Source organism: Panulirus ornatus, chromosome 52, assembly GCF_036320965.1.
Source record: "Panulirus ornatus isolate Po-2019 chromosome 52, ASM3632096v1, whole genome shotgun sequence".
In the NCBI taxonomy this organism is placed as follows: Eukaryota; Metazoa; Arthropoda; class Malacostraca; order Decapoda; family Palinuridae; genus Panulirus; species Panulirus ornatus.
The window spans coordinates 5,957,178-5,970,402 of record NC_092275.1 but is presented as its reverse complement, the minus strand read 5'-3'; the positions used below and the strand labels follow the sequence as shown (position 1 = coordinate 5,970,402).

General features: G+C 54.4%; 1 protein-coding gene across 2 annotated transcripts in view; it reads right to left on the bottom strand.

The window, feature by feature from the left end:
- The window catches only part of LOC139765005 (visual system homeobox 2-like), a 270,002-nt gene that overhangs the window by 46,674 nt on the left and 210,103 nt on the right, over nucleotides 1-13,225 (bottom strand). For both annotated transcript variants that reach the window (XM_071692061.1, XM_071692062.1), the window contains exon 4: nucleotides 12,493-12,619. In XM_071692061.1, the coding sequence (XP_071548162.1) occupies nucleotides 12,493-12,619 (127 nt within the window). The remainder of the gene's footprint in view (nucleotides 1-12,492; nucleotides 12,620-13,225) is intronic.

The window sequence follows — 13,225 nt, the reverse complement described above, 5'->3', positions numbered from 1 at the left end:
GGTGTGAGGTTGTGAGTGTGTGTGTTTTGAGTGGGTGTGTTGTTGGAGTAAGTGTGGGTTGTGTGTATGTGGGTGTGTGTGTGTGGTTGGTGATGTGTGTGTTGTATGAGTTGTGTGGGTGTGATGTGAGTGGTGGGGTGGTTGGTGGTGTTGGTGGAGTGTTGTGTGTGGTGTGTGGGTGGCGGTGTGAGGTGGGTGTGTGGTGTTGTGGTGTTGGGTGTGTGTGGTTGGGCGGTGTGTGTATGTGTGTGTATGTGTGTGAGGTGGTTGAGAGTGTGTGTGATGAGTGGGTGTGAGTGGGTTCTGGTTATGTGTGGTTGGAGTGTGTGTGGGTGTGTGGTGTGGGTGTTGGTGTGGGGTTGTGTGTGTGTTGGTGGTGTGTGTGTGTTTGGGGGGGGTGTGGTGTTGGTGTCGTGTGTGTGAGAGTGTGTTGTTGGCGGTGAATGTTGTGGAGTGTGTGTGTGTATGTGTGATGTGGTGGTTGTGTGGTGTTGAAGGTTAAATGTTTTGTTGTTGTGTGTGGGTGGTGTTGTGTGTTTGTTATAGTGTTGTGTGGGGGTGGTAGGTGGGTGTATTGTTAAGTGTGTGTTGGTGGTGTTGTGTGTGTGTGGTGTGTGTGTGTGTGAGGGTGTGTGTGGGTTGGTTGGTGTGTGTGTTTTTGTGTGTGGTGGTGTTAAAGATGTGTGTGGGTGTGTTTGGCGGTTGGTGTTAGGTGGTGTGTGGTGTGGGTGTGTGTGGAGGTGGTGTGTGTTTGTGGGTGTTGGTGGTGTGTGGTGGTTTTGGAGTGTGGTTGTGTGTGGTGTGTGTGTGTTGTGTGGGGTGGTGATGTTGGTGGTTGTGTGTTGGTGTGGGTGGTATGTGTGGTGTGGATGTTGGTGTGTTTGTTGTGTTGGAGTGTGTTTGAGTGTGTGGTTTGGTAGGGAGGGGTGGGTGTGTGGTGTGTTTGTGTGTGTGTGTTGTGTGTGTGTGTGTGTTGTGTGGTGTGTGTGTTCATTTTCTCCGTGGACACAAGAGTATACTTGATCACGCGAAAATTGTACTAGTGTGGTGTTGAGGGATGGTGTGTGGTGTTGAATGACGGTGTGTGGTGTTGAGGGATGGCTTGTGGTGTTGAGGGATGGTGCATGGTATGGAGAGACGGTGTCTGGTGTTGAGGGACGGTGTCTGGTTATGTGATGTTGAGGGTCGGTGTGTGGCATTGTGTGATGGTGTGTGGTGTCGAAGGACGGTGTGTGGTGTAGAGGAATGGTGTGTGGTAGTGTGGTGTTGAGGGATGGTGTGTGGGAGTGTGATGTTAAGGGACGGTGTGTGGTGTTGAGGGATGGTGTGTGGTGTTGAGGGATGATGTGTGGGGTTGAGGGATGGTGGGTGCGGTGGAGGGACGTTGTGTGGTAGTGTGGTGTTGAGGGACGATGTGTGGTGTTGAGGGACGGTGTGTGGTAGTGTGGTGTTGAAGGACGGTGTATGGTGTAGAGGGATGGTGTGTGGTGTTGAGGGACGGTGTGTGGTGTTGAGGGACGGTGTGTGGTCGTGTAGTCTTGAGGGACGTTTTGTGGTGTTGAGGGATGATGTGTGTTAGTTTGGTGCTGAGGGACGGTGTGTGGTAGTGTGGTGGTGAGGGACGATGTGTGGTGTAGAGTGACGGTGTGTGGTGATGAAGGACGGTGTGTGGTAGTGTGGTGTTGAGAGACGGTGTGTGGTAGTGTGGTGTTGAGGGACGGTGTGTGATGTTGAGGGACGGTGTGTGGTTTTGAGGGTCGGTGTGTGGTAGTGTGGTGCTGAGGGACGGTGTGTGGTGTTGAGGGACAATGTGTAGTGTTGAGAGACGGTGTGTGGTAGTGTGGTTTTAAGGGACGGTGTGTGGTGTTGAGAAACGGTGTGTGGTGTTGAGGGATGGTGTGTGGTAGTGTGGTGTTAAGGGACGATGTGTGGTGCTGAGGGACGGTGTGTGGTGTTGAGCGACGGTGTGTAGTAGTGTGGCGTTGAGGGATGGTGTGTGGTGTTGAGGGACGGTGTTTATCAATGTGGTGTTGTGGGATGGTGTGTGGTGTTGAGGGACGGAGTGTGATGTTGAGTGATGGTGTGTCATCGTGTGGTGTTAAGGTACGGTGTGGGGTGTTCAGGGACGGTGTGTGGTGATGAGGGATGGTGTGTGGTAGTGTGGTGTTGAGGGACGGTGTGTGGTATGTGGTGTTGAGGGACGGTGTGTGGTGTTGAGGGACGGTGTGTGGTAGTGTGGTGTTGAAGGACGGTGTGTAGTAGTGTAGTGTTGAGAGACGGTGTGTGGTAGTGTTGTGTTGAGAGACGGTGTGTGGTAGTGTGGTGTTGAGGGAGGCGTGTGGTGTTGAGGGACGGTGTGTGGTAGTGTGGTGTTGAGAGACGGTGTGTGGTGTTGAGGGTCGGTGTGTGGAAGCGTGGTGTTGAGGGACGGTGTGTGGTGTTGAAGGTTGGTGTGTGGTAGTTTGGTGTTGAGGGACGATGTTGAGGGTCGGTGTGTGGTAGTGTGATGTTGAGGGACGGTGGGTGGCGTTGAGGAGGTGGTGGTAGTGTGGTGTTGAGGGACGGTGTGTGATGTAGGGAGGTGTGTGGTGTTAGGGTGGTGTGTGGTAGTGTGGTGTTGAGGGACGGTGTGTGGCGTTGAGAGATGGTGCGTGGTAGTGTGGTGATGAGGGACGGTGTGTGGTGTTGTGTGACGGGGTGTAGTGTTGAGGGTTGGTGTGTGGTAGTGTGGTGTTGAGAGACGGTGTGTGGTAGTGTGGTGTTGAGGGGACGGGTGTGTGTTGTAGTGTGGTGTTTAGGGTGGTGTTATGGTAGTGTGGTTGAGGGACGGTTTGGTGGTAGTTGGGTGTTGGGTGGAGTGTGTGTTAGGTGGTGGTGGTAGTGTGGTGTTGAGGGACGGTGATGTGGTGAGAGTGTGGTGTTGAAGGACGGTGTGTGGTGTTGATGGAGAGTAGTGTGTGGGGTTAGTGTGGTGTATGGTTTGAGGCTGTGTGTAGTGGGTGTTGAGGACGTGTGTGTGGTAGTGTTGTGTTGAGGGACGGTGTGTGGTAGTGTTGAGGACTGTGGGGTGTGTGGTGTTGAGGTCGGTGTTGGCTGTTGAGAGGACGGTGTTGGAGTGTGGTGATGAGGTATGGTGTGTATGGTAGTGTGGTGTGAGGACTGTGTTGGTAGTGTGTGTTGAGGGACGGTTGTGTGGTGAAGTGTGTGTGTTGAAGGACGGTGTGTGGTATGTGGTGTTGAGGCGGTGTGGTGTGTGGTGTTGAGGGCGTGTTGTGTTGAGGTGTGGTGTTGGTAGTGCGGTGGGTTTGAGGGACGGTGTGTGGTTGTGAGGTGTTGAGGGACGGGTGTGGTGTTGGGTTGACGGTTTTGTGTGGTTAGTGTGGTGTTGAGAGGACGTGTGTAGTAGATGTGTGTGTGGGATGAGGACGGGTGTGTGGGTAGTGTTGGTGTTTGAGGGACGTGTGTGGCGTTGAGAGATGGTGCGTGGTAGTGTGGTGATGAGGGACGGTGTGTGGTGTTGTGTGACGGGTGTAGTGTTGAGGGTTGGTGTGTGGTAGTGTGGTGTTGAGAGACGGTGTGTGGTAGTGTGGTGTTGAGGGACGGTGTGTGTGTGTGTGAGGTCGAGTGTGGGTGAGTGGGTATGGTGTTGGAGGACGGTGTGTGGTGTTGGGGACTGTGTTGGAGTGTGTGGTGTTGAGGGACGGTGTGTGGTGTTGAGGGACGGTGTGTGGTAGTGTGGTGTTGAGGGACGGTGTGTGGTGTTGAGGGACGGTGGTGTGGTAGTTTTGTTTTTGGGGACGGTGTGTGGTGTTGCGGGTGTAGAGGGTCGGTGTGTGGCTTTGAGGGACAGTGCCTGGTAGTGTGGTGTTGAGGTATGGTGTATGGTAGTGTGGTGCTGAGGGACGGTGTGTGGTAGTGTGGTGTTGAGGGACGGTGCGTGGTAATGTGTTGTTGAGAAACGGTGTGTGGTAGTGTGGTGTTAGGCGACGGTGTGTGGTAGTGTGGTGTTGAAAGACGGCGTGTGGTGTTGAGGACGTGTAATGGTTAGTGTGGTGTTGAAAGACGGTGTGTGGTGTTGAGGGACGGTGTGTGGTAGTGTGGTGTTGAAGGACGGTGTGTGGTGTTGAGGGTCGGTGTGTGGTGTTGAGGGACGGTGCCTGGTAGTGTGGTATTGAGGGATGGTGGATGTAGTGTGGTGCTGAGGGACGGCGTGTTGTAGTGTGGTGTTGAGGGCCGGTGTGTGGTAGTGTGGTATTGAGGGATTGTGTGCGGTAGTGTGGTGTTGAGGGATGGTGTGTGGTGTTGAGGGATGGTGTGTGGTAGTGTGGTGTTGAGGGACGGTATGTGGTGTAGAGGGTCGGTGTGTGGTAATGTGGTGTTGTGGGACGGTGTGTGGTGTTGAAGGTCGGTGTGTGGTAGTGTGGTGTTGAGGGACGATGTGTGGTAGTGTGGTGTTGAGAGACGGTGTGTGGTGTTGAGGGACGGTGTGCGGCGTTGAGGGTCGGTGTGTGGTGTTGAGGGACGGTGTGTGGTATTGAGGGTCGGTGTGTCGTAGTGTGGTGTTGAAAGACGGTGTGTGGTGTTGAGGGACGGTGTGTGGTAGTGTGGTGTTGAGGGACGGTGTGTGGTAGTGTGGTGTTGAGGGACGGTGTGTGGTAGTGTGGTTCTGAGGGACGGTATGTGGTGTAGAGGGTCGGTGTGCGGTAGTGTGGTGTTGAGGGACGGTGTGTGGTGTTGAAGGTCGGTGTGTGGTAGTGTCGTGTTGAGGGCCGGTGTGTGGTAGTGTGGTGTTGAGGGATTGTGTTCGACGCCGTGTGATAGTGTGGTGTTGAGGGCCAGTGTGTGGTAGTGTGGTGTTGAGGGATTGTGTGCGGTAGTGTGGTGATGAGGGACGGTGTGTGGTGTTGAGGGATGGTGTGTGGTAGTGTTGTGCTGAGGGACGGTGTGTGGTAGTGTGGTGTTGAGGGACGGTGTGTGGTGGTGAGTGAAGGTGTGTGTTGTTGAGGGATGGTGTGTGGTAGTGTGATGTTGAGATACGGTGTGTGGTAGTGTGGTGTTGAGGGTCGGTGTGTGGTAGTGTGATGTTGAGGGACGGTGTGTGGTGTAGAGGGTCGGTGTGTGGTAGTGTGGTGTTGAGGGACGGTGTGGCGTTGAGAGATGGTGCGTGGTAGTGTGGTGATGAGGGACGGTGTTGGTGTGTGTGACGGGGTGTAGTGTTGAGGTGGGTGTGGTAGTGTGGTTTGGAACGGTGTGTGGAGTGTGTGGGGACGGTGTGTGGTAGTGTGGTTGACGGGTGTGTGTGGTAGTGTGGTGTGAGGACGGTGTGTGGTGTTGAGACGGTGTGGGTTGTGTGTGTGAGGATGGTGTGTGGTAGTGTGGTGTGAGGTGGTGTGTGGTAGTGTGTTGAGGACGGTTGGTAGTGTGTGTGAGGACGGTGTGTGGTGTTGAGGACGGTGTGTGGTAGTGTTAGTGTTGAGGGACGGTGTGTTGGTGGTGTGTGTTGAGGTCGGTGTGTGGTTTGTGTGACGGTGTAGTTGGTTGGTGTGTGGTAGTGTGTGTTGGAGGACGGTGTGGTGTGGTGTTGTGGACGGGAGGTGTTGAGGGTGGTGTGGTAGTGTGGTGTGAGGACGGTGTGGGGGCGTTGAGGATGGTGCGTGAGTGTGGTGATAGGCGTGTGTGGTGTGTGGGGGGTGTGTGAGGTTGGGGTGGTTGTTGAGGGTTTGGTGTTGTGGAGGCGTTTTGTTGGGCGGGTGTGTGTGAATGGGTGGTGTTGGGAGGACGGTGTGTGGTTGGGTGTGTGCGGGTTTTGTGTTGAGGGATGGGGTAGTTGATGTTAAGGACGTGGTGTGGTGGTGTGGTGTAAGGTGGTGTGTATTTTGAGGTGGTTGTGGTAGTTGGTGTTGAAAACGTGTGTGATGTTTGGGGACGGTGTGTGTGTTGGTGGGGGTGTGTGGTTGGACGGTGTGGTTGAGGAGGCGTGGTAGTTGTGGTGTGGGGACGGTGTGGGTGTTGTGTGGGGGTGTGTGTGTTGGTTTGGGGGTGTGTGGTTGGGGTTTGGTGTGTGGTGGAGGGACGGTGTGTGTGTTGTGTGGAGTAGTGTGAGGTTGTGGTGGTAGTGTGGTGTGGGGAGGTGTGGTAGTGGGGTTGAGGGACGGTGTGTGGTAGTGTGATAGTTGAGGGACGGTGTGTTGGTGTTGAGGGTCGTGTGTGGAGTGTGGTGTTGAGGACGCTTGTGGCGTTGAGAGATGGAGCGTGTATAGTGTGGGTGATGAGGGCCGTGTGTGGTGTTGTGGGTAGACGGGATGTAGTGTTGAGGGTTGGTGTGGGGTAGAGTGGTGTTTTGAGAGCCTGTGGTGTTGTAGTGTGGTGTTGATGAAGGTGTGTGGTAGTGTGGTGTTGAGGGACGGTGTGTGGTGTTGAGAGACGGTGTGTGGTAGTGTGGTGTTGAGGGACGGTGTGTGGTGTTGAGAGACGGTGTGTGGTAGTGTGGTGATGAGGGTTGGTGTGTGGTAGTGTGGTGTTGAGGGTCGGTGTGTGGTAGTGGTGTTGAGGGACGGTGTGTGGTAGTGTGGTGTTGAGGGACGGTGTGTGGTGTTGAAGGACGGTGTGTGGTAGTGTAGTGTTGAGAAACGGTGTGTGGCGGTGTGGTGTTGAGGGTCGGTGTGTGGTGTTGAGGGTCGGTTTGTGGTAGTGTGGTGTTGAGGGACGGTGTGTAATGTTGAGGGACGGTGTGTGTGTTGAGGTCGTTGAGTGGTAGTGTGGTTGTTGAGGTGAGTGTGGCGTTGAGAGATGGTGGTGGTAGTGTGGTGTTGAGGGACGGTGTGTGGTAGTGTGTGTTAGGACGGTGTGTGGTAGTGTGGTTGGGGACGGTGTGTGGTGTTGAGAGACGGTGTGTGGTAGTGTGGTGTTGAGGGACGGGGTGTGTTGTGTGGGTTGTGTTGATTGGGTGTGTGTGTGGTTAAGTGTTGTAGTGAGGGTTGTGTGAGGTATGTGTGTTGAGGACGGTGTGTGGTAGTGTGGTGTTGAGGGAGGTGTGGTGTGTGTAGTGTGGTGTTGAGGACGGTTGTGTGTAGTTTGTTGAGACGGTGTGTGGTAGTGTGGTGTTGAGGAGGTGGTGGTAGTGTGGTGTTGAGGGACGGTGTGTGGTAGTGTGGTGTTGAGGGACGGTGTGTGTGTTGAGGGACGGTTGTGTTAGTATGGTGTTAAGGACGGTGTGTAGTAGTATGGTGTTGGGAGACGGTGTGCGGTAGTGTGGTGTTGAGGGACGCTGTGTGGTAGTGTGGTGTTGAGGGACGGTGTGTGGCGTTGAGAGATGGTTCGTGGTAGTGTGGTGATGAGGGACGGTGTGTGGTGTTGTGTGACGGATGTAGTGTTGAGGGTTGGTGTGTGGTAGTGTGGTGTTGAGAGACGGTGTGTGGTAGTGGTGGTGTTGAGGACGGTGTGTGGTGTTGAGGGTCGGTGTGTGGTAGTGTGGTGTTGAGGACGGTGTGTGGTGTTGAGGGACGGTGTGTGGTAGTGTGATGTTGAGGGACGGTGTGTGGTGTTGAGGGTCGGTGTGTGGTAGTGTGGTGTTGAGGGACGGTGTGTGGCGTTGAGAGATGGTGCGTGGTAGTGTGGTGATGAGGGACGGTGTGTGGTGTTGTGTGACGGGATGTAGTGTTGAGGGTTGGTGTGTGGTAGTGTGGTGTTGAGAGACTGTGTGTGGTAGTGTGGTGTTGAGGGACGGTGTGTGGTAGTGTGGTGTTGAGGGACGGTGTGTGGTGTTGAGGGACGGTGTGTAGTAGTGTGGTGTTGAGAGACGGTGTGTGGTAGTGTTTTGTTGAGGGACGGTGTGTGGTAGTGTGGTGTTGAGGGTCGGTGTGTGGTGTCGAGGGTTGGTGTGTGGTAGTGTGGTGTTGAGAGACGGTGTCTGGTGTTGAGAGTCGGTGTGTGGAAGTGTGGTGTTGAGGGACGGTGTGTGGTGTTGAAGGTTGGTGTGTGGTAGTGTGGTGTTGAGGGACGATGTGTGGTAGTGTGGTGTTGAGGGACGGTGTGTGGTGTTGAGGGACGGTGTGCCGTGTTGAGGGTCGGTGTGTGGTAGCGTGGTATTGAGGGACGGTGTGTGGTGTTGAGGGTCGGTGTGTCGTAATGTGGTGTTGAGGGACGGTGAGTGGTAGTGTAGTGTTGAGGGACGGTGTGTGGTGGTGTGGTGTTGAGGGACGGTGTGTGGTGTTGAGGGTCGGTGTGTGGTAGTGTGGTGTTGAGGGACGGTGTGTGGTGTTGAGGGACGGTGTGTGGTGTTGAGGGTTGGTGTGTGGTAGTGTGGTGTTAGACGTTGAGACGGTGTGTGGTAGTGTGGTGTTGAGGGGACGGTTGTGGTGTTGAGGGTCTTGTGTGTCGTAGAGTGGTGGTGAGGGCGGTGTGTGGTGTTGAGGGTCGGTGTGTGGTAGTGTGGTGTTGAGGGTCAGGTTGTGGTGTTGAGGGTGGTGAGTGGTAGTGTGGTGTTTGAGGGACGGGTGTGTGGGTTGGTGGGTCGGTGCGTGGTAGTGTGGTGATGAGGGCAGGGTTGAGTCGTGGTGTTGTGTGTGAGGGCATGTGTGTGTTGAGGGTTGGGTGTGTGGTAGGGCTGGTGTTGAGAGACTGGGTGGGTAGTGTGGTGTTGAGTGGACGGAGTGTGGTAGTGTGGTGTTGAGAGGAGGTGTGTGGTGTTGTGGGTCGGTGTGTGGTAGTGTGGTGTTGAGAGATGGTCTGTGGTGTTGAGGGTCGGTGTGTGGTAGTGTGGTGTTGAGGGACGGTGTGTGTTAGTGTGATGTTGAGAGATGGTATGTGGTGTTGAGGGTGTGTGTGTGGTAGTGTGGTGTTGAGAGACGGTGTGTGGTGTCGAGGGTCGGTGTGTGGTAGTGTGGTGTTGAGGGACGGCGTGTGGTAGTGTGGTGATGAGGGACGGTGTGTGGTGTTGAGGGTCGGTGTGTGGTAGTGTGGTGTTGAGGGACGCTGCGTGGTAGAGTGGTTTTCAGTGGGAGAAATATGGTATTGTGGTGTTCATTGGGAGCAGTTTAGTGAGCATGGGGTAGGAGTATGGTAGTGTGGTGTTCATGGGGAGCAGTGCGATAGTGTGGTGACATTGGACAGTGTGTGGTATTGTGGTGTTCACGGGACGCTCTGTGGCAATACTGTCACAGGATGGGGTGTCTTGTAGTATGGCGTCACGGGAGGCAGTGTTATGTCATGGGACACTATGTGGGGGAATGTGGTAGTTGTCACGGGACGCTGTGGTAGTGTGGTGTCACAGGATGGGACAGGACACACTAACACCGGTGGTAATGACCACCAGCTGGAGAGGCAAGAATAAATGTTGGGCCCCTTTGATGTCTGCTGTGAGGGGCCCCTAGTGGGGACCCTTAACTCTCTCCAAGGTGGTGAGAGAAGTGGTGGTGGAGGGTGGGGGGGGGGGCTGTTGAGGGGGGAGGGGTGAGGGAGAAGCATAGTGTAGGTGAGGGAGAGGAGGGAGGGTGTTGGAGAAAGGTGGAGGAAGCAAGACCCGTTGCTTGGATACACTTCCAAGGACATTTCGACGTCGATGGGGAGGAAGACTCCATACCTGGCACTCCCCAGCACTTCAGACTCCACACTTGGCACTCCTCGTCCCCCTAGACTCCACACCTGGTACTCCCCGTCCCCCAGACTCCACACCTGGCACTCCTCGTCCCTTAGACTCCACACCTGGTACTCCCCGTCCCCTAGACTCCACACCTGGCACTCCCCGGCCCCCAGACTCAACACCTGGCACTCCCCGGCCCCCCAGGCTCCATACCTGGCACTCCTCGTCCCCCAGACTTCACACATGGCACTCCCCGGCCCCCAGACTCCACACCTGGCACTCCCTGGCCCCCAGACTCCAAACCTGGCACTCCCAGGCCCCCAGACTCCACACCTGGCACTCCTCGTCCTCCAGACTCCACACCTGGCACACCTCGTCCCCCCAGACTCCACACCTGGCACTCCCCGGCCCCCCAGACTCCACACCTGGCACTCCCAGGCCCCCAGACTCCACACCTGGCACTCCCCGGCCCCCCCAGACTCCAAACCTGGCACTCCCAGGCCCCCAGACTCCACACCTGGCACTCCTCATCCTCCAGACTCCACACCTGGCACACCTCGTCCCCCCAGACTCCACACCTGGCACTCCCCGGTCCCCCCAGACTCCACACCTGGCACTCCCCGTCCCCCGAGACTCCATACCTGGCACTCCCCGTCCCCTAGACTCCACACCTGGCACTCCCCGGCCCCCAGACTCAACACCTGGCACTCTCCGGTCCCGAGACCCCACACCTGGTACTCCTCGTCCCCCAGACTTCACACCTGGCACTCCCGAGCCCCCAGACTCCACACCTGGCACTCCCCGGCCCCCCAGACTCCACACCTGGCACTCCCCGTCCCCCCCTACCCCTCAAACTCCATACCTGGCACTCCCCGTCCCCCCTACCCCTCAAACTCCATACCTGGCACTCCCCGTCACCCAGACTCCACACCTGGCACTCCCCGTCCCCCAGACTCCACACCTGGCACTCCCCGTCCGCCCCCTACCCCTCAGACTCCACACCTGGCATGGGGGCCACGACCGTCAGAAGGTCTTGCACTTCACGTAATTAAGGGCGATGAGGAGGTGGGGCAAGTGGCACGCCTGCGAGCCGTTCTGGTTCCAGGTGTTTAGGTGGGAGGAGGGAGGAGGAGAGGGAGATGTGCCTGACGGTCGAGCAATTATCCCTAAAACTCCAGCGGGCTAAAAAGAGGAGTGAGACGGGGACCCATTTACCTCCCTTCGTCAGGAGGGCGCCGCCATGGACTGCCTATCGTTTACAGAATGCGTCAAAGAGGATTTCTTTTCAGCAGTATGAAAGGAAAATATCTTTTCATGGCCTCAGGATCTAGAGATGTAATGTGACATCTTTATGTCAAAGTGAGATGAGAAAAATGTCATTTTTCCTGAGTTTGTCGTGTATATGAAAAATGTGTTTACGAGACAAAGATGAAAATTCCAATTAAAGAAATTGCACAAAGTTTTCGAAATCTTATAGTTATATTTTAGGGGACAGAGTTTAATCATTAGTCGTCTGTAAAAGTTTCAATCGTAAATTATAAAAAAAAAAATAGTGAAATCACTAAACGGCTATAAAGTTTCAATCGTAGATTATGAAAAAAATGTGAACACCGAACAGTAAAAGATTCTAATTCCTACTTGCCTGAGAAAAAATAGTCTTGTAAGAGATTTTCTGAGTGAGGTCTATAATCAAAGTATTGTCCAAGGATGAACAGGCTGTTGATAGACCTTAAAATAGATGTGATTGTGGCTCTGTTCATGGGCGTAGCTGTGTTCAACACGAGACGAGACGATTCGAAAAGAAACCCCACAATAAAACCGCAAATTTGGATGTATCTGAGTATCTGGGAAGGAGGAGATATGGCTGTAACATCTACTGTGGTGGGCAGCCCCTCACACCTGACAGGTAATCCGGGAAGTCAATACTGATTATCATAATTTGCCACAATTATCGCTAAACCTTTCGTATGGACTTCTTCTTGGCTCACGAAACAATATGTCCAAAATCCTGACATTGGTTCGTTGGATGGATGAACAACGCTACCGAAAAGGCTACCTGAAGACAGTGGAATAGCTATCTTAAAGATAAGATAGGTTTGAAAATGATAAAGGGAGAAATAGAAATAATCGAGGGTGAAATTTGGGAGGAAAATGATGTGGGACCCAGACTCGGCCTTATGGTACCCCACTGACGGGGCGCTCACCACTTCATCATCCTCGTCTCCCGGAGACTCATCCCGGATTATCTCCGGCGTTAAGACCTTCTGTCCACATCTTTACGGCCTCAGCCACACCTTCCCTCTTGACCTTCTTCACCTGGGTCATTATGGGGGCCTGTGAGGTCGGCCGACCAGGTGGAAGCGACAAATGGAGTTCCTTCCCTTCAGGTGGGGATTGAGCTAATTGGGATTAACTTGTCGGATGAAGGGGCTTAAGGGCGGTGGAGGTAAGGGATACGAAGGTCTCGTGGCCGTCCAAGTGTCCCTACACGACCCGGGACAAGTGTGATGTGGAGAGGACTTTACCTCTCTCTCTCTATCGCTGGATGTGACACCAGCCACATATCTAAGCTACCATGGGCGGGGACATCACCCAACATCCCCCCACCTAGACAGGACTTCATCTATGACTCTCTCCCTCCCACTCGGCAAAACCACACCCTCACCCCCCCTACCAAGTGTGACCTGATCCTCAACCCCCTACCAAGTGTGACCTGATCCTCAACCCCCTACCAAGTGTGACCTGATCCTCAACCCCCTACCAAGTGTGACCTGACTCACACCCTCGACTCCTTACCAAGTATGACCTGACCCTCACCCTCCTACCAAGTGTGACCTGACCCCCACACCCTTACCCGCCAAGTGGCACCAGACACACACACCTTCCCCCCTGTCAGCAAGCGTGCACCCTACCTGTATCCTGTCCTCAGGGAGGTCAGTTTTCAGGGAGAGCATCTCCCTGGCGTACACGTCTGGGTAGTGGGACTCCTTGAAGGCCTTCTCCAGCTCCTCCAGCTGGAAGGATGTGAATATCGTACGGCTGAAAGAAAAGATGGAGACAGAGGTGAGCCATGGGCAACGCGGGAGAGTATTTAAATAGAGCGCAAACAAACGATAATGGGAGAAACAGGGAGACGTTGGTGATCACCCTGAAAGAGACGGTTAAATGAGGAGACACAGACAATATATCGGCTAACGAGAGAGGATGAAGATGGGAGGAAGAAGAGGGGGAAAAGATAAGGTGAATGTGGATGGCGTGAATGCACACAATTATACAAGAAGGGACGGAATAATGAGTGGTGAAACTGTGTGTGTGTGTGTGTGTGTGTGTGTGTGGACATGCAGGCGGGCAGAGGAGGAGATGGTGGTGGCAAGATGCTCTAATGGGGGGAGAAAATGGGTCCATGAGGATAATGGCAGCACCATTGTTGAAGTTATAAGACAACAGTAGAAATCCCAGCGCCCCTATGGAGGGGGAGGGGGGGGGGAGGATGGTGTGGTGTCATTGTTATCCAAATTCGTTCATTTACATATATAAGATGTTTATGATTCTGGATGTGACATAATATCTGCTTTCCCTCCACACACACGCACACACACACACACACACACACACACACACACACACACACAGAGCACAGCACAT